We start from the raw sequence: 19,380 nt of genomic DNA on the forward strand, positions 1-19,380 counted from the left end.
AACTTTTACACAAGAGCAGAAAAAATAAAAGACACTGACTTATAATTTATAAAATGAAATACGCTCATGGCCTGAGGGTCTTAGCTGGGAACATTATGTTCCAGAGAAGGAAGAGCAGCTTATATTTATTGTAAAAAAAAAAAAAAAAAAGAAGTGGAAAAAACCTCCTGTGCATCGCTGTGTGGTTGAAATCTGACACTAAATGGGCTGTGGTGTTGGAGAGCAGAGAGGGTGAGAAGATAGAAAGCTGGGTGTCAGTGCCTACCTTCACTGCTGAGGTGCACGTCTCTCTGAGCTGCTGGTCGACCAGCTGGGAATTCACTTCAAGACGGTAAGATGAAAAAGAATTCAGATTTGTTGTTCGCATCTTTCAACTATCCACACTTAGCCTATTCAATGCAGATTTTAAACTTTGAAAAAATGTTGAGTGGTAAAAGAGGAATTTAATTTGAAGCCTTGTTCAACAGACATAATTCATATTAATGGCTTAACTGCACTTATATTTATGTTAAATAGAAATAATTGCTCTGAGAGTTGAGTTATTTAGTTGCTGTTCTTATCAGTAGTTCGTCAGTGGCTTCTGTTGAACATGAACATCCTGCAAGTCCTGGGTCTCCTACAGCTGCTGGCTGTACCTGCCTTCACGGTGAGTCTAACTGTTAACAATAATTATTATAATTTTGTTCCGTTTGGATGTAAATTTCAGCACCCAAGTACCGATGGAAATCCAGTGGAGCACAGAGTACAGTATGTACAGCAGTGCAAAGTCTCAGGGCTGGAAAAAACCACACATATTTAATTTCTAACATATGTCTGCAATAATGTTGTTTATATGTCACAGCAGGTTTACAAATACTACTATGCTATACTTATGCAACACATTGGGGATGGTTTGTGGTTAAATGTTCCTGCTGCTATTTTGGTGTCTCTAGCATGCTCTTAGTGTGTGTTAGTGGTTGGGTTGGTGGTGGGTTATGATATGGTGTGTGAGAGCACTATGTGTTCCAGCAGCAGAGTGAGTAGCAGTTTAACTGTTTTTTATTTATATTTTTCAAGCTGACTCAGCCAACCCATGACTACTGGGGGGAGTTTGGACCCTATGGGCCCTGCAGTCGCACCTGTGGCACAGGAGTGGCTGTGAGAACCAGGAGATGTATCACTTCAAGGTAGGACATAAAATCATAGGGTCTTAAAATAGTATGATTTTTGAAATGAGCATCATAGCATTTATCTAGAGTGTGGCTTGTGTGCAAACAGAAGTCTTTTCTCTCTCCCTCTTCAGGACAGATGGAGGACATAACTGCTTGGGATCCTCTAAGTCCTTCATAACCTGTAATACACAGGTAATTATACTTAAATTATTATTATTTTTACCTTTTTATAAACACCATAAAACAACAGCCTGCTCCAATGTGTCCTAAAACTTTACATCTGTCGATAATCGTAGGAATGTCCAGTTGGATCCAGGGACTTCAGGGAGGAGCAGTGCGCCCAGTTTGACAGAATGGACTTTCAGAGCAAACGTCACGCATGGGTGCCTTACTATGGAGGTACAAGGTTTATTATTACCTGAATCTAAGTGATTGCTTGGCTTACAGATGACATTTAGAAATACATAGCCTATATACAAAATGAATGTGATTACTGTATCTTCAATATTGTAGCAACCAATCCATGTGAGCTGAACTGCGTCCCGAGAGGACAGAACTTCTTCTATAGACAAAGACCTGCAGTGGTTGATGGGACACCATGCTATGTGGGCCGCACTGATATCTGTGTGGATGGCGTCTGCAGGGTGAGAGCAACACTGCGGCTCTGCTGTTAACTTTGAGGATAATTGATATTCATAGAATGTTAGTTTATTCAATGAATGTTTTTAATTCTTTGTGTATTTTGTAGCTTTCATTTATGCAAGAAAATTTGATCAAGCATGCTGGTTTTCAGCATAACCCTGTCCCACATTTACACTATATTGGCACAGCAGTGTTTGTCAGGAATTCATCAACTCTGCACTTCTGTAATAAGATGCATTTTTCTTATTACCCTTGAGTTGGTCTTTTAAATCAGACAGAATCATATCAGTTGATCTCCTTTCAGACCCTGACCCATGGAGAGTTCGTGGGTTTGGATGACGACATAAACTCTGTGCACTCTGCTGCTCCTGTTGTCGTCGCTCCTCACCCGAGGGAGACGCTTACATACATCTACAAAGCCGGTGTCTACGGCGCTTGCTCAGCCACCTGCAATGGGGGCATGCAGTATCGCAGTGTGGAGTGTTGGGTTCAGGATGCAAGGAACCCCCGTGTGGTGGAGGAGACTTACTGCATCACCCAGCGCCTGCAGAGGCCACAGAGTCAGCAGGCTTGCAACATGCATCCATGTGCCGAGTACAGTGTCTCAAGCTTCAGTGTGGTTCGTATCTCTCAGTAGATTATCACATTGACAGGCACGGGAGGTTTATTATAGACGAAAATAAGATTTTAATTTGTTGTTGCATTTGATATCAGTGTTCAGTGACCTGTGGAGAAGGCCAGCAGACGAGGGAAGTGTTCTGTGTGGGACCAGGAGGTGAACGTCTGGCTGAGAGTGCCTGTAGTGGAGCAGCACGACCTGCATCAGTCCAAGTGTGCCGCAGGCCTGCCTGTCATATGCACATCACCTGGCACGTGACTGACTATGGACTGGTAAGGATTAAAAAGAAAAGAAAAGAAAAAACTTTGAATGTCTGTTATCTTCAAGTTGTTTATTTGCCTGTGTTTTCTCATATTTCCAGTGCACTAGAAGCTGTGGTGGTGGAGTGAGAGAGAGGAGGGTGAGCTGCTTTGATACAGATCTGAACCCGTACCCCGAGGCCCGGTGTGGATTGGCTAGCAGGCCTGTCTCTGTGGAGACATGCAACGCACAGCCATGTCCTCGAGCTCAAAGTAAGTCACATTTGAAGTGGTTATACACCAGTTTGGTTTGATTATTTATGTTATAGTTATATTTGATCAATGCATGTCTTTCTGTTCAGTGGTCCCAAGTGTACAGGATCCACGGGCACATGAGACCACAATGAGAGGATTTGTGCCCCACGTTCCAGGGGACCCTGCAGGTATGTAAAGGATGCAGTAGAATATCACTCTTTCTTTGCAGTTAATTACAGTAATATGTGTACATTTTTGACTTACACAAAATATGTGCATCCAGTTTATTTTTGAATGAATGCCTCCTCAGCCAATAGAGAAACTCTGCCCTTACTTTATGTTGTTGTCTGTCTGGACCATGACTGCACTGCTTCCACATTTACTTTATGTCTCTCATACACAAACACAGAGTCCAAACTGTTTCTATACCACCAAAGGCCATATTTATATTCTAAAATAAGAAATAGACAAACTAAACTGTGACCAAATAGGATACTTCAAAACAAAAATCTAAACATATATACGTCTGTACGGTAGCAGTGTGTTTGATTATGTCTGTGTCTGTGTTTATGTAATCTCTTTAGCTTCCAGACCACTGACAAACATTCCCCATGATCCCTACCCTGCTGTGGTCGGCCCTCACTGTGCACAGTCATTTTACGGCTGCTGTCCTGATGGCCAAACCTCCGCCACTGGACCTAGGAATGAGGGCTGCTACCAAGACGACTGTGTTCGCACCAGGTAGGGATGCCTCTGAGACAAAAAACTATTTGATGAATTGCTTCTATGCTTAATTTATGCACATTAGGGTAAAAAAAACAAAAAACTTTCTTCTTTAGGTTTGGCTGTTGTTTGGACGGAGTGACTCCAGCTCAGGGTTTTGGAAGAGTTGGATGTCCAGAGTACCAGACAACTGTGGTAGGAATCACATATGGTCCTTGTCTTGTTTCGATAAACTTATTGAAACTGATAGATAGATAGATAGATAGATAGATAGATAGATAGATAGATAGATAGATAGATAGATAGATAGATAGATAGATAGATAGATAGATAGATAGATAGATAGATAGATAGATAGATAGTTGCAGTAATGAAGGCAGTAGCTGTGATTAAAACTGGCATTAAAAAGATATCTCATGTTTCGTTTTCTCCTCTCCTCTCTCAGGAGCGCCCATCAGCCGCTGTAATGCCATCCCATGGTAATGTGTGCTCCATGCCTCGTGATGAGGGCCCCTGTGATACCTGGATGGTCCGGTTCTACTATAACTCGGGCACCGGTAAATGTACCGAGTTCTGGTATGGAAGCTGCCAAGGGAACGCCAATAACTTTGTGTCCATGGAGGCGTGCCAGAGAGAGTGTGGGGGTGTGGTGAGGGAGACCTCACCTTCACCTCGCAGAGTGACCCCAAGAAGAGGGCCGACCAGGGGTGCTCGGAGGGCAAGGGCATAACCTTGCACACCACTTATACCTCCAGTACACAGGATTAACAAGGAGCCCTTGCTATGAAGCTAAAATACATATACACACAAATAGTGTACATTGATTTACATATATGAAAACAGACACAAACATGTACTGTAAAACATTCCACATTTCATTTCGATTCAACATCAGAGATTACATTACAAAGATAGCCTCAGATCACCTATAGGCTAGATATCACAGCTCCTGGGTCTGATTCTTATCATTCTTTTGATCCTTGATATTTTGTTTGTGACACTCACCTTAATCATTTGTATGTTTTTTTTTCATATGGTTCAGAATCAATATCAATAAATCTTCAGCTCTCCAGTCAACTTGAAAAAAAAAAAAGTCTGTGTCCTCATCTTTTCTTGAAGTGTTTTCTGAAATTGCACTTTGTTTGGATTTGACTTTTTATTAAAGTTATGTTTAGTTTACAAGAGAATAATTCCTTTAAAATGATTTAATATGTTTACGAAAGTATTAGAGTTATGCCTAGGCTAAATGATTATCCTTTTACAGTCCATAACAGTGTTCCTTTTTATGCTTATTTTGCTATCGAGTACTTGTGTTATTAGCTACCTTTTTTTATTATTATAAAAATAAAAGTCTTGTGTTTTTACTAAAGTAAAAGATATACCGGTAGATAGTTTTTCCACCACAGACATTGCGTTTACAACATGACTATTCTTGCAGTTGCGTTTATTTTGAAATTGAAACTTTTATTTTGAAAGTAACTCACTTAACAACCGGAAAAGGTCCTGTTTCATTTCCCCTGAATATTTTTGCTCAAACAGCTACATCGCACCGGGAATTGAGAAGCAATAAATAACGCTTTTTTGCAGTTTTGCATCCTAAATAAGCATACAAGGTCTGCGGCCAGTACAAACATGGTAAGCTTTTTTGTTTTACGCTTAAAGAGTGAAAAACTTCTTGTATTTTTCACAGGAGGTCTCATTAATCCATCATAGCCATGCTAACAAGCTTCGGTGCTAACGTTTACTACTACTACTCTGTCAAACATGCTTTTTGTCGCACTTTTTCTGTTGCTTTAAACACATAGTTGCAACTTTTGGTCTGTTTTTTTTATATTTATATAAATCTCTGCCTATTAAATGAAACAGTAAATGAAACGTGTGGGGTATTAAGTCAATATAACTTACATTTGCTGAATAACCAGCGTTTACCTAACGTTACCGGTTGAAATAATGTAAAAGACATCACATCGATGGCATCAAACAGGAATTTATTAATTCATGTGACGAAAATAACTTTGTGTCTTTGTGTTCATTAAATGTTATTAATCGTTTTTACAGTCGCACACAATTTTGCTTGTCCAGCCGACGAAGAGACCTGAGGGCCGCACATATGCTGACTACGAGTCAGTGAATGAATGTATGGAAGGTGAGTCTGCAGCTTATTGTAGTCTCAGTCATTACATGCAGTGTTGGTAATGTTGGCTAAAACCATATACAATTGTTAGAAAATTTATTTCAAATATAATCATAACTATTTTTTGCTGTAAGTTATCGTTCATGCAAAGTAAAGGTATTTTGTCATCAGTGAAGGTAAGCTGAGAGACTTATTACAGTTTGGGATGTCTGAGTAGTAATATGCATAAGTGTAATTTTGTAACTTCTTCATCAATGAATGGTAAGTATGCTGTAGGATGACAGGACATAATAGGTAAATTCATACTTCAACTGAAATTAAACCCCTGACATTTCAACCACATGTTGGTCTGATTCACAGTTTTTACAGACAAATTTTATACTTAAAACAATCCATTGATGATCAAGATTTGCCAGTTGGCTCTTATAAGTTTATGTTCTTTATCAAACCTCAGTTGTTTATCCTGTATATCGCTCTTTTTAGTGAATTCGGTAGTGTTTTTGATTTAGGCTCACCAACAAACCTTGTTACATGGTGTGAAAGCGGCAATATACACAACATTAAATATCATGCTATGTGATGTTTTAACCGTTTTCTTTTGATACGTGCTGGAAATTATTTTTTGCATCTGTTTAGCATGCTCTGCACATCTCTTCCAGGTGTTTGCAAAATGTATGAAGAGCATCTGAAGAGGATGAATCCAAACAGTCCTTCTATCACTTATGACATTAGTCAGTTGTTTGACTTTATTGATGACTTGGCTGATCTAAGCTGTCTTGTGTAAGTATGGTCTATCTGGTGAATCATTTATTTGACTAAAAACCATCATATCAATAACTTTGAGTAAAAATATATTTTTTATTATTAACAGGTACAGAGCTGACACCCAGACATACCAACCATACAACAAAGACTGGATCAAGGAGAAGATATATGTCCTGCTGCGGCGTCAAGCTCAGCAGGCAACGAAGTAAAGGCTTCAATGACAGGTTGTCCTGCTACACACGCCTGGGAAGAGTTTACACTGCACTACATTTCCACAGCATCATATAGATCTGTGTATATGGACAACATTGTCGGGTGGGTTTTCACACAAAACTATACATTGGGAAAGGAGGGGGTTTGAAGAATGGGATTAAGTCAAACTTTTGAACTTTACATTGAAACAGAGATGTGCTCGGCAGCATGCATATTTGTTACATCACAAGGCGAGAGGGATTCAAGGCTGCACGGACTAACTTATTAATGGAGAGGGATCCATGCTTGGACAAGTGCTCCACAGGCCAGATGCAAACAATTTTTATTTGTCAAATTTTTAGTAGTGTGCTTTCAGTTCCCCTAAAATGATGTGACATGTTCTTTTTATATCTTCACTGGGCAGTTGGATTCAAACATGCTGTGGATTTTCACACAGGTGATTTTGAGTGAATCAATATTTGCAGACTGACTCCAGTTTATTTAACTGATCCCAGAACATTTCTTTCCATACTTCATCGGTTGTTGTTGTCATTATCGCCATTATTATAGCCTACTATCTTGATGTGAATTGCTGTTATTGTAATCATTGTGTTTTGCATAGAGTCTGATTTCATTTGTCCCTGTTGTTTTCTTTGATTTAAACAAAATAAAGAATTGTTTTCTGACTTGGCTCCACTTATGAATAACATTTTACACAATGGGGAATACACCGTTGATTCAGGGACTCTTGCATCTGATGCAAAGTGGCTGGCTGGATGGTAAGTTTTATATTCAGGATGTTGCAGCAGCAGCTACGCTTAAGATTTGTTGTGTTACTGTCTCTTTAAATGTGGCGGGCTGCCCTGTTGTTGCTGTGCTGGAAACCCCGTACTGATTCTGAAGGGACCCAAGATGGCTGAATACTCGCGGGGGGGTAGTTAGCAATTATCTGAGCAAGACGTCGGGGAATGAATGGCATATAGCATTATAATGTGAAGCGTAACGTTGAAGTAATCATACGACTACAGTTTGTTGGCTTGCATAGTTTTTTGGGGGGATGCATGAATACCAGTATGGAGAGAGTGGTCTCTCCGCGGCCCCGAGCCAGAACATGGCGGAACACTTGGGGCAGAAATAGCGGCTAACCGCTACAGCTAGCTGTCGTATTATTCAGACACACAATTGGATATTGTGTGGTCCAGGGTAAACACGGTGTCTTTCGTTCCGCAGCTGTGAAATAATGTTATCGGTGCACAGGTCTGGCCATTTTTGCTTCAATAGGGTTGTTTTAACATTGAATATGTGGAACGTAGGCAGCTAGCGTACGAGCTAACTAGTTAACTCGGTAGGTTTGGTAGCTAACGTAACTGGCTAACGTTGCCCGCCGTGAGCTGTACAGACTGTACTAATAAACAGACTGGGTGTTTTGGGAGCCATTGGTCATAACAACGGGGCTTATCATTCACCCTCCTCATTCAGCTGTATGCTATGAGTTTGTAACGTCTGTCAGCTCTTGTTTTGTCGATTAAAAACTCAGCTAACGTCAATGCCCTCCGCACTGTAAATGAGTCTGTCGTTAGCTGCTACAATGGTCTGTAAGCTGATTTTGTGTGGCGCCTTGCAAGACAACTTTTGAAGGATCTCGTCAGAGATAATAGTAATAATCAGATATTGTAGTTATAACTGTAGAATTAATTAACCGGGGAGACTCTTCCTGGGTGCTCGTCCAGGTGCCTCACTTTTTTTTATTTTTATTTTTTTATTTTTTAGAGGTGCTTCAAAGGAGTGTTAGCCTGGGTTGACCCCCCTGACACAAGTCAAGTCAGTGCCGCATTGTAGAGGTGAACAGGTGCAAAAAACAAAACAACAACAAAGTGAACTGAAGTTGTGGCGTTACTTAGGTGAAGCAGACAACCTGTAAAAAGCCAAGAAGGTCCGGGAGGGGAGGAGGAGGAGGGGGAACCGGTTACAACCACCTGCCAGGATGACGGACACTCGTCGCCGAGTCAAAGTCTATACCCTCAATGAGGATAGACAGTGGGATGACCGCGGGACCGGGCATGTCTCCTCTGCCTATGTGGAGCGATTGAGAGGCACGTCTCTACTGGTGCGAGCAGAGAGCGATGGTGAGTGAACAAGCTAGGGCATGAAGAATGGCACATGCCAATTAGGAGATTACTTGTAGTGTATTATTGACCACTGCTGTAGATTCAATGTCAACAATACCCTCCACACGGATGAATTTTAATCATCTGGGATCACGCATGTGTATGCAAGCAGGGAATATCCTAACCTAGTCTCCCCCATTTAGACTCATAGGCTGCCTCTTGTTTTTTTTTAACCAGGGTCCTTACTGCTGGAATCCAAAATTAACCCAAACACAGCCTACCAGAAACAACAGGTCAGTACACAGCATGCTGCTCTATGCTAACATAGGACACGGATTTCCCTCTCTGTGTAGTGATTGTAAATCGGTTTTGCTTTTCTTTTCAAAAGGATACTTTGATAGTATGGTCAGAGGCTGAAAATTATGATCTGGCACTCAGCTTCCAAGAAAAGGCTGGCTGTGATGAAATCTGGGAGAAAATATGCCAGGTAACTGCACTTCTTTTGTGTGGGTGTGTGTTTGTCTCCTTCATCTGTGAATGCCTTTTTTAGTATTAACACGTGTATGGGTGTAACTGTTTCTGCAGCTCGTTATATCTTCCTCTGTCACTGATGTTTGTCTCTTTGTGTAGGTGCAGGGGAAGGATCCGTCAGTGGACATCACCCAGGATGTGGTAGACGAGTCTGAGGAGGAACGCTTCGATGACATGTCGTCACCAGGTCTGGAGTTACCACCATGTGAACTGAACCGCTTGGAGGACCTGGCCGAGCTGGTGGCCTCCTCACTCCCATCGCCGCTGCGGCGTGAGAAACTGGCACTAGCTGTGGAGAACGAGGGCTACATTCGCAAGCTCCTGGAACTGTTCCGCGTGTGTGAGGATTTGGAGAACCGAGAGGGACTACACCACCTGTACGAAATCATTAAAGGCATCTTCCTACTCAATCGTACTGCACTCTTTGAGGTTATGTTCTCTGACGAATGCATCATGGACGTCATTGGTTGTCTGGAGTTTGACCCAGCACTCCCACAGCCGCGGCGGCATCGAGAGTTTCTCACAAAGACAGCCCGCTTTAAGGAGGTGATCCCCATCTCTGATCCTGAACTGCGTCAGAAAATACACCAGACATATCGGGTGCAGTATATTCAGGACATGGTGCTGCCAACGCCCTCTGTTTTTGAGGAAAACATGCTGTCCACCCTGCACTCCTTCATCTTCTTCAACAAGGTGGAGATTGTGGGCATGCTTCAGGTGAGAACGACAGACACAACACAACGTGTCCTGTCAGTGAAAGGGATTTGTCATTTATTGAATAAGATGTGTACATGCACCAAATGTTCACTCACTTAAAGCAGAAACAAGTGATACAAATTTTTATGACAAACAGACAACCTCTCATAAGAGAATATTTTGGAAAACAGTATTTATGCAGTGAGAACTGGAAATTACAGTAATTGTAGGATTGTACAAAGGTTTTATTTTTGGCTGATTGTGCTTTCCCAGTCTGAGTTTGTCTGCTAGTCTTTTATGGTCATGTGACCTTTGTGTTTTTGTACTGTGTCAACTCAGCAGTGTTTATGTATGGCTGTCTCCATAGAGATGGGGAAGTGTTGTGTAAATCAGTTATGCTGCGCTAGAGGAAAACTGAAACTGGCACGCTGTTGACTGTGGTACGCTGTGCCATGAGAAGTTGTGAAGTCAAACACCACTGATGCAGACCATTTCTTCACTTGCCAACACACAGTTTTATTGAGCCAAATGTAACAAAGTGTTTTACTAATTTAAAGTAGCACTTGAAATACTGGATTGCAGATATCACAGAGTGAAAGTCAGTTGTCAGTGTCAAGTATCTAATTCACATAACCCATCAAAACTTTTATATACACCAGATTTTCTTAATGTAAACAGTACAAGCTCAGAAATGCCAAATGAATGTATTTTACTTCTGAATGTGAAATTGATGAAGGTGTTTATAATGACAAATTGTGTCACACTATGAAATTTGTTATTAATGAACATGGTAATACTGTTCCCTTTTGTCTGCTGGTTATTTGTGTCTCTATTAGTTCAACAGCTGCTTTGTTATGATGGATTGTTTTAGTGGCAGTGAAACACTGACAGACAAGTTTGATTATTTATGTTTCACTCTGATTTGTTGACTTAATGTGATATTCATCCCTTCTCATCTCCGCTTCCCCTTTGATGTCAGGACGATGAGAAGTTCCTGACAGACCTCTTTGCACAGCTAACAGATGAGGCTACTGATGACGACAAAAGACACGAACTGGTATGCCAGACCTTCATTAGAAATTGTAAATCAAACTGCTGTTTTGTTGTAACTGTCCCGTGTTTTCATGGAGCTACATTTGTTTCTGTTTTATAGGTGAACTTCCTAAAGGAATTCTGTGCATTCTCACAAACGTTACAACCTCAAAACAGAGACGCCTTCTTCAAGACATTGTCAAACATGGGCATTTTACCTGCACTAGAGGTCATACTGGTGAGTGGATCAACATTAGCATACATTTCATCCACAACATGCATTGGGATTCATTTTGCTGTGTTTGCTCCGATGCGAGGGGATCGAAGGGATTCTTGGTGTTGTTATAGCTTTGACAGAAGGGCTGTCGTTTTTGCATTAAAGCTTCAGTTGGTAACAATTATTCAGTCATATTTGCTGGAATTGTCACTATATTCTGATGGTCAGACATTAAATGAGTAATTTAGGACAAAATCCAACTCCTCTGGCTCCACCTACAGCCTGTAATCGTATTTGCCAAAATCCACCGCGCCCGACGATTCTCCACCAGTCAGGTAGAGGGAGCAGGAGGAGCAGCCAATCGCCGCTCCTACACGTCGTGCTATGGATACGGTACATCTTTTTTTTTTTTTTTTTTTCTCTGTGGGTGCGTTCATGGCTACTTTGTGTGTGTCTGTGTGTGTGTGGGGCGCTTGGCAGAGGTTCATAAAGGGACCTGACGGAGTATTGTCTTGAAATTTCCGACCAAGTCGCGGAGTTTACTTTCACTTTCGTCAACTTACCAACTGGAGCTTTAAGATCATGGCATGTGATAAATTTAAGTTCACGTGAATTTAAAAAGGGTCAATTGTGACTCATCAGTCGGTGAAAGATATCAGGGTGTTGGCAATATGTCATGCATCTATTCTGTGTGAACAATCTTGTTGCCAGGAGTCGAGCATGATACAAACACACTTTGTTGAGAAAGCAGAATCAGACTCCCTGTGGTTCCTATATTTGATGTGTGAGGAGTTTTATGATTTACATTGTATTGTGCTCAGCTCTTGTTCAAGTGAATGACATTAAAAAGTTGCAGTCACTAATTCAAGGATATTTTCAGACTTGCACTGTATCAGCTTCTTATTTGGCCCCATGACACAGCATTTTTTTTCCTTGAGTCAAACAAACCTGTAATGCAACAAAGCAAAACCAAATAGTGGTTTTATGTTGATATTGTTTAACCTTGAGGCACGTCATGCACTGAGCATACATAGTAGAGTACAGACAAGAATAAAAATAAGATATCACAGAGGATACTCCATGGTGTTATTGCATTATTTGGTCTTCTGCAGAAAAATAATGCAGAAAGCGGCATCAGCTGGTTTTGGTTTGCATCACAGCTGAGCTTTCCATCAATGTCTTGTCAGACAGTAAATGAACTGTTGCATCTAATCATATCCAGTTGTATTGTTTGTCAGGAGAGTACGGGTTGGCTCACGGCTACACCGTCTCTTATATGTACATTTGGTCAAGCAATGGGATATGAATAACAAGTTATTGTTATTAAAAGCTTCCTCCATCTCCACAGCAGTGAATTATTAAATATAATAGATAGGCTAGCCTGTTATACTGTATACTGAGCTGTGTGTGTGGACGGGAGTTAACAACTCAGAAAGTGGGGATGCCTTTTCATTCATGCCACATTTCATTCAAGCATAATTTATATCACTGATTGGTCTGATCACAGAGCAACAGGTCCTTTCTCAGATGTCAAGTGTGGACAGATTATGTCACACAGTGAATACAGAGAGGGTTGACTTGATTTACAGCTGATTCAGTTCTGATTTTAAGACCCGGGTTTGTCGACTCTCAGAATAAGAGCTGAAATAATTTATTCAAACACCCAAAAACTTCAAGGACATTGCAACTTTCACAATTTATTTGCGCCGCGATCAGCTTTTGTTTTGACATGTTCAGTCTTAGGTTTTCATGCAATGCAAAAGAAAAATACTCTCTATAATTCTCCTATAAAAACTCCCTATGATGCACTCACGTTTTTAGATAAGAGACATGAAACACGTTACACCTGCTGACATGCAGATTTGTCCCTCCTCGATACACACAGGGTGAAGGAAAAAATATATATATTTGAAAATGAAACAAACTGCTGCAGGGTTTTTTTGAGACATTACTTTATTGATCTGACAACTGACACTGACAAATATGATGTATGTTCATGTAACAGGGAATGGATGACGTTCAGGTGCGTGGGGCAGCCACTGATATCTTCTCTTATCTGGTGGAGTACAACCCCTCCATGGTACGAGAGTTTGTCATGCAGGAGTCTCAGCAGAACGATGATGTAAGTATATGAACAAAGTTAAGATTTGCTGTTAGTCTGTCACAAAACACAATGATAAAACCCCTAATTTAGCAAAATGTTTCCATGCATCCAGTTTTTCTGTAGTGAATTATGAGAGAATTACATGCACCTATGAATCAGGTAGATATAAAGACGTGCTCTGTTAACTAAAGATCATTTGTTGCCCCACCAGGACATCCTCCTGATCAACCTGATCATAGAACACATGATCTGTGATACAGACCCAGAACTAGGGGGGGCCGTGCAGCTGATGGGTCTGCTACGGACACTGGTGGACCCGGAAAACATGCTGGCTACTGCAAATGTGAGTTTGTTTCAGTTTATACTCTCAGTGACTTTACAGGATTTTTTTCTGCTAATCCAGTCACTCTCCAGTACTGAAACAAAGTTCTCTCTTATTATTTTATCCAGAAAACAGAAAAGACAGAGTTCCTGAGCTTCTTCTACAAGCACTGTATGCACGTCCTCTCAGCTCCACTGCTGGCCAACACCACAGAGGAAAAGCCTAGCAAAGGTATTGGATATCTGCATGTTGTGTGGGTACATGTTTTTTAAATACAATTTTACCATCAAATGTATTGTATTGACTACCGCCTTCTTTCTTTGTTTAGATGATTTTCAAACATCTCAGTTGCTGGCCTTGATTTTGGAGCTGCTGACGTTTTGTGTGGAGCACCACACCTATCACATCAAGAACTATATCATCAACAAGGACATTCTCAGGAGGGTACTGGTGCTCACTGCCTCTCAGCACGCGTTCCTGGCACTATGTGAGTCCCATAGAACCATAATTTGATATTCAGCTCTTAGTACTTGCCAACTCTGATGGATTTTGGATCATTAATGTTTTTCCAATGGTGTTTCTGATGTAAATTACTGAGAGAAGCACAGATTTGGAGCACAGTATTGATCTGTATGTCTGGTTTTGCAGGTGCGCTGCGCTTCATGCGGAGGATTATTGGTCTGAAGGATGAATTTTACAATCGCTACATCATGAGAAACTTCCTCTTTGAGCCCGTCATAAAGGCCTTCCTCAACAATGGGTCGCGCTACAATCTCATGAACTCAGCCATCATTGAGATGTTCGAGTATGTCCGTGTGGTGAGTGTTACCAAAATCTGGCTTCCTCTTTTGAGCTTTCATGTCATGTTTTGATTCTATTTTTGGAGCGTGTGCTCGACTCGTGACAACCAATTTTTGCTTTTCCCCACAACATTTGTTTTTGTTCAGATTTTGTTACTATTATAGCAAGTTTGCCCATTTTTGCATTTTAATAGATCAAGAAAATGTAGTAATAAAAAATGATTCAGAAGTTTATTATATATATATATATAATTTATGCAATTTTGTGATCTGATGTTTACAAACAGACAAAAAGTAGCCTACTATAACTATTTGGCAGCTTATCTAACAAAATCCCCTAAAGAAACCTGTGTAGCATGCAACGTGTTATTGGTTCTTTTTAACTGGTTTGGTGTGATCTCCCCTCTGTTTCTCTCTTCTCTTGGCCATTTTCTCCATACTTCATTCTTCTTCTGCCCTAAACTACCTACTGCCTTCACTTCCCATACTTTCACTCTCCCGTCCTCTCTCTCTCTCTTCTCCCTCTCTCGCTCTCTTTCTTCTCTCTCCCATTGCTACCAGGAGGATGTGAAATCTCTCACAGCTCACATAGTAGAGAACTACTGGAAGGCTCTGGAAGATGTGGACTACGTCCAGACGTTCAAGGGCCTAAAACTGCGTTATGAACAGCAGCGAGAGAGGCAAGACAACCCCAAACTGGACAGGTGAGAAAACCAAGGCTGCAATACTATTACTATTGCACTGTCATTTGTTTTCAATGGGTGTGTCTTTTCTAATATATGGAAGAAGAAAAAAAGCAAGTGTGACCTCACGATTAGATAAGTGACATTGATAAGCTGTTGAATAATCGGTATGTTGTCTTATTTGGGAGGCAACTGTCTTCTGGCTCAGTGTTGTCTTTTTCCAGCAATAAGAGCATATCGTGTTGTAGCTAGTTTGTATTTCCATGTATTATCTTTCACAATTCAGACTGGATGCTTGCCCTGCATTGATTGTATCGAAAACAAGTGTGTGACAGGTTTCTCAGCTTAACACAATGAGTGCTGTGACCCGTGTACCTTTCACTTATCTGATACTGAAGCACACAACAATATCAGAAAGTGAAAACAAGTGTGTCACACAAGACCATGATTGTTGTGGTGCAACTTCAGCCCAGCATATCTGTCAACAACGAAAGATGTTTCTGTATTTAAAATCCCTCTCTGCCTGTGCTTATGCGTCTACATAGGCAGGTTTGCAGGAATACTATATGTGTATGTTTGATTTTTAACTACAAAGTTTTGCATTGCACCCTGCAGCATGCGCTCCATCCTAAGGAACCACCGCTTCCGTCGTGACGCACGGACGCTGGAGGATGAAGAGGAGATGTGGTTCAACACAGATGAGGATGACCTTGAGGACGGAGAGGCAGTGGTTCCTCCATCTGACAAGATGAAGACGGAGGAGGACCTCATGGAACCTATAAGCAAGTTCATGGAGAGAAAGAAATGTAAGTACTGGAAAGCAGTCTTTTATTATTTACAGATACTTTGGGATGAAACTGATTGGAGAGAGCCATATGATATGGTACCAGTTATCAGGACAGGATTTGTTATTTTGCCAGAACAATGATGGTAAATAGCTGAATATTTTGAAAATGACAAGACTTTGTTATGCGTCATGTGAAGGGTCAGGGGGTTCATCTTTCTTGTGGATGGATCTGAGCTTGCTCTATTATGCAGATCATGTAAATGAACTAAGAAGTGGATACTACAAGTGTTGCTGTCTGTGCTGTTACATGGTTGCATCGTGGGGTAAACTCAATGGGCTCGCTTATAGGATACAAAATCAATTTTGTCACACTGGAGACACAGCAGCAGATACTGTATGCAAAACCACATTGATGCTGTTGTGATTATATTTCCTCAGCTGTTGTTGGTGTTGCTTTAGCTGTAGTCATGATAAATGGACGTACCTCCCCCTTTTACATGAAAGGAACTTGCATAAGCCCAGATACTTCAGACATTTGTCAATGTTTCAGACAAGCATGTATTGACTTGATTCAACATGGCTTCGCATAAACACACTGAGTCACTCAAACAGCTGCAGGTGCATGCAGGTTGGCCTATTGTAGTGTGTTTCTGGAAATGCAGTCAGTTCTCGTTGGGTTCACCACAGACAATAAAAGGCTCATCTGTCTTGTAGAAGCATGTTGTGGTTACAGAAGGTACATTTTGTCAGTTGGCTATAATGACCGTTTCCTGTCGTCTATCCCTCTCCACTCGCAGTGAAAGATACTGACGACAAAGAAGTACTGGGGAAGTCCAGCTTGTCGGGCCGACAGAACCCCAGCTTCAAACTCTCCTTCTCTGGCTCCACTAAAACCAGTCTATCCAGCCCCCCATCATCTGCCTCATTGAACCCAGGTTCTCCGGGATCACCAGGGTCTCCGGGCTCAGGGGCACGTAGCTCACCCTCCACCACAACTGTAACCACAAAGGTACGTGTCGGCATGTTAATTGTAAAAGTGTAGGTCCGTGGAGAAAATCCACTCCTGTAGTGTTACTATGCTGATTATTAAGAGGCAAAGACAAAAATGATTTGGTACAATGTCTGCTCTGTTTCCAACACAACTAATGTGAAAGATGAATGTGGTGAAAATTGAGCATTAACTAATAACTACACACATCAGCTGTCAATTTTCACACACCTCCCACAGTGCTTGTACAGAAGAGAGAATGGTCATTGCCACCAGACTGTACTAGTTTTATACTTGTTGGCTTAAATTAAACAGCAGAAAAATAGATGAACAAAGCTGTAAGGTTTATAAATCAGGTGAAGGAGAAGAAGATGGCAAAGTCACTGTGCACAAAAGGGAGGAAAATTAACATACTGGTTTAATGAGAGCTGAGAGGAGAAACGAGTTAGAAGTGATGAAAGACATTGAAGCAGGACTGAGCCTATTATGTACAGTTGTATCTTGTTTATTCAAGCCAAGATGACTGGATTAATTATGTTTTTTGCCTTCCTCAGGGAGGTTTAGTGGGACTGGTGGACTATCCCGATGACGACGATGAGGAGGAAGAAGAGGAGGAGGAGGAAGGGGAGAGTAAAGAGGACCCTCTGCCTCCTTCGAAGAAGTCCAAACTGAGCTCCTAAAGAAGCCTCACTGTCTCGGCTTGTGCTCTGCTCAGACAGTGTCAGTGCTCAGACTAAACACAGGAATGATCAAACTTGTAAACAAATTGAATGAATGAATGAAAGCCACCGCTCTGTTGTCAGCGGGTGGCGCGAGAGGAGCAGACTGTGAACCGATTCGAAGCCTCCTCAAGACTTGCCCAGACTCATTCATACAAGTGCCAATCAGGAGACCAGTAGTGGAAAACGTCTGAAAAGTGGAACAGACGAGTGAAAGTTGGGGGGTGGGGAGATCGCACTCGAGATCTTCAGCGGACTCGGATGTTATGAAACGAGTTGGAGTTTGGTAATTTAGCAACTGGAGGAAAAGACCACATACAAAAAAAAAAAAAAACATACATACAAGCAGACTGAAATCCCAGAGAGCTTGCGAGCTCGGACCATAACCCACTGCCCCCCGCCCCCCACTCAGGGAAGGACATCACAGCGGCCCAGATGGGTCGGCCAATTCAGACCCAGAACCACAACTCGCACCCCATCCCCCTCCTCAGAATCCTTTCTACTTCTTTTCTCCTCTGCTCTTTCTCCGTCTCTTTGTCTGTTGCTTTTCGTCCCCTCTTTTTTTAAGTTTAGTATATAGGACCAGACGGGAGGCAGCATGTGGCAAAGAGCTGTCCTTGTTGTCGTTTGATGATGTCATCAGTGTCGTCGTTCCTCAGCGGATGTTCTTTCTCTGACGAGAAAAAAGCCAGCAGTTTCTTCATTGTTTTCTTTTTTTCTCTATTTGTCTCAATCTTTCTCCTGTTTTTTGTAAATGACAACAAAAAAGACCTGCCTTTAAATGTTCAGGACGTTTTCAGTCACACTTGAACAGGTTTTTAAAGACCTCAGTAGGTGAGCTAGTTTTACCCTTTTTGCCCTTTGAAACTGCAGATTTTTTGGAGAATTTGTAATCCCGTCTTGATTAAAGATTGAGTGGAATTCTAGATGTGATGAATTTTGTCATATCTTCTCATTTTTTTTCCTTTTACATGAGTGTACACTTAGTTGTTCAGAATATTTGGGACCATTAAAATGATCTTTGCTGTAAGATGTCCTACTACCCTTTGTCCTGATAACTCAACTGTCTCTGCTGCATCTCACTCACTTACCTGTCAGGTTGTTTTTTTTTTTTTACAAAACAAAAAGCTGACTCTTTATTATGAGTTGTTTATCTGAGTCAAATGGGTTTCACAAACTGCAAGGACTACATGTTGTACCGTGAAGACTGAAGAACAGCCTGTAATCCCCTTTTAGGCAGTAAACATTTGAGTACTGAATTTCTTTTATGAATATTTCCCTCTGGAAGCTGGAACAGTATCAGGGACTCTGTAGTTTAATGAAACCATGCAGCTTTCAGCTTTGTGATCTACAAAACATGGTCAAATCCATTACTTTCCTCCATGTTCCAGGCTTTACTTCGTGGCTACCTCATTTCAAGTTATTTATAGGGGCAAAGGAATGCCATTGATTTTATTTCAACCAGCAGACTTGGCGTCTTGGCTTCTGTGGGTGGCCCTTGGTTGCTGAGATCCTTACAATCCACCAGGTGGCGCCCTAAGTCCACATAAGAACCATAAAACAAAGTGCATTGCCTGTACTCATGGATGAGATCATCTGTATGTAGTCATCTATGAAGATAATATTATTATTTTAGTTCTGTAACTCTGATTTGGTGCTGTCTATCCAGTATT

General features: G+C 41.3%; 3 protein-coding genes across 5 annotated transcripts; all 3 read left to right on the forward strand.

Annotated features, from left to right (window-relative positions):
• Positions 1-129: 129 nt before the first annotated feature.
• paplnb (papilin b, proteoglycan-like sulfated glycoprotein) lies at positions 130-4,710 on the forward strand. 2 transcript variants are annotated; one of them, XM_085770626.1, is made up of 13 exons: positions 130-331; positions 564-646; positions 1,057-1,166; positions 1,283-1,343; positions 1,448-1,550; positions 1,665-1,795; positions 2,098-2,412; positions 2,508-2,684; positions 2,774-2,924; positions 3,014-3,094; positions 3,491-3,647; positions 3,746-3,824; positions 4,075-4,704. In XM_085770626.1, the coding sequence occupies exons 2-13, from the start codon at positions 590-592 to the stop codon at positions 4,357-4,359; spliced, it is 1,707 nt and encodes a 568-aa protein (XP_085626752.1). In that variant the 5' UTR covers positions 130-331; positions 564-589; the 3' UTR covers positions 4,360-4,704. The 2 variants fall into 2 exon arrangements, with proteins under 2 accessions (XP_085626752.1, XP_085626753.1); XM_085770627.1 differs by having other exon boundaries at positions 247-331; positions 567-646; positions 4,075-4,710.
• A 429-nt stretch (positions 4,711-5,139) lies between these two features.
• Positions 5,140-6,948, forward strand: erh (ERH mRNA splicing and mitosis factor). Its single transcript, XM_085771028.1, has 4 exons — positions 5,140-5,264; positions 5,688-5,775; positions 6,423-6,543; positions 6,635-6,948. The coding sequence occupies exons 1-4, from the start codon at positions 5,262-5,264 to the stop codon at positions 6,735-6,737; spliced, it is 315 nt and encodes a 104-aa protein (XP_085627154.1). The 5' UTR covers positions 5,140-5,261; the 3' UTR covers positions 6,738-6,948.
• Positions 6,949-7,608: 660 nt separating this feature from the next.
• Positions 7,609-18,737, forward strand: ppp4r3a (protein phosphatase 4 regulatory subunit 3A). Of its 2 annotated transcripts, none has more exons than XM_085771029.1 (15): positions 7,609-8,846; positions 9,066-9,121; positions 9,217-9,315; positions 9,459-10,076; positions 11,035-11,112; positions 11,209-11,325; positions 13,310-13,426; positions 13,620-13,751; positions 13,859-13,961; positions 14,059-14,217; positions 14,379-14,548; positions 15,092-15,234; positions 15,829-16,019; positions 16,798-17,009; positions 17,543-18,737. In XM_085771029.1, exons 1-15 carry the CDS (start codon positions 8,705-8,707, stop codon positions 17,666-17,668), a joined length of 2,463 nt encoding a protein of 820 aa, XP_085627155.1. In that variant the 5' UTR covers positions 7,609-8,704; the 3' UTR covers positions 17,669-18,737. The 2 variants fall into 2 exon arrangements, with proteins under 2 accessions (XP_085627155.1, XP_085627156.1); XM_085771030.1 differs by having other exon boundaries at positions 15,095-15,234.
• The last annotated feature ends 643 nt before the right edge of the window (positions 18,738-19,380 follow it).

The sequence above is a fragment of the Trachurus japonicus genome, chromosome 24 (genome assembly GCF_045865225.1).
Source record: "Trachurus japonicus isolate A0001 chromosome 24, Traja_1.0".
In the NCBI taxonomy this organism is placed as follows: Eukaryota; Metazoa; Chordata; class Actinopteri; order Carangiformes; family Carangidae; genus Trachurus; species Trachurus japonicus.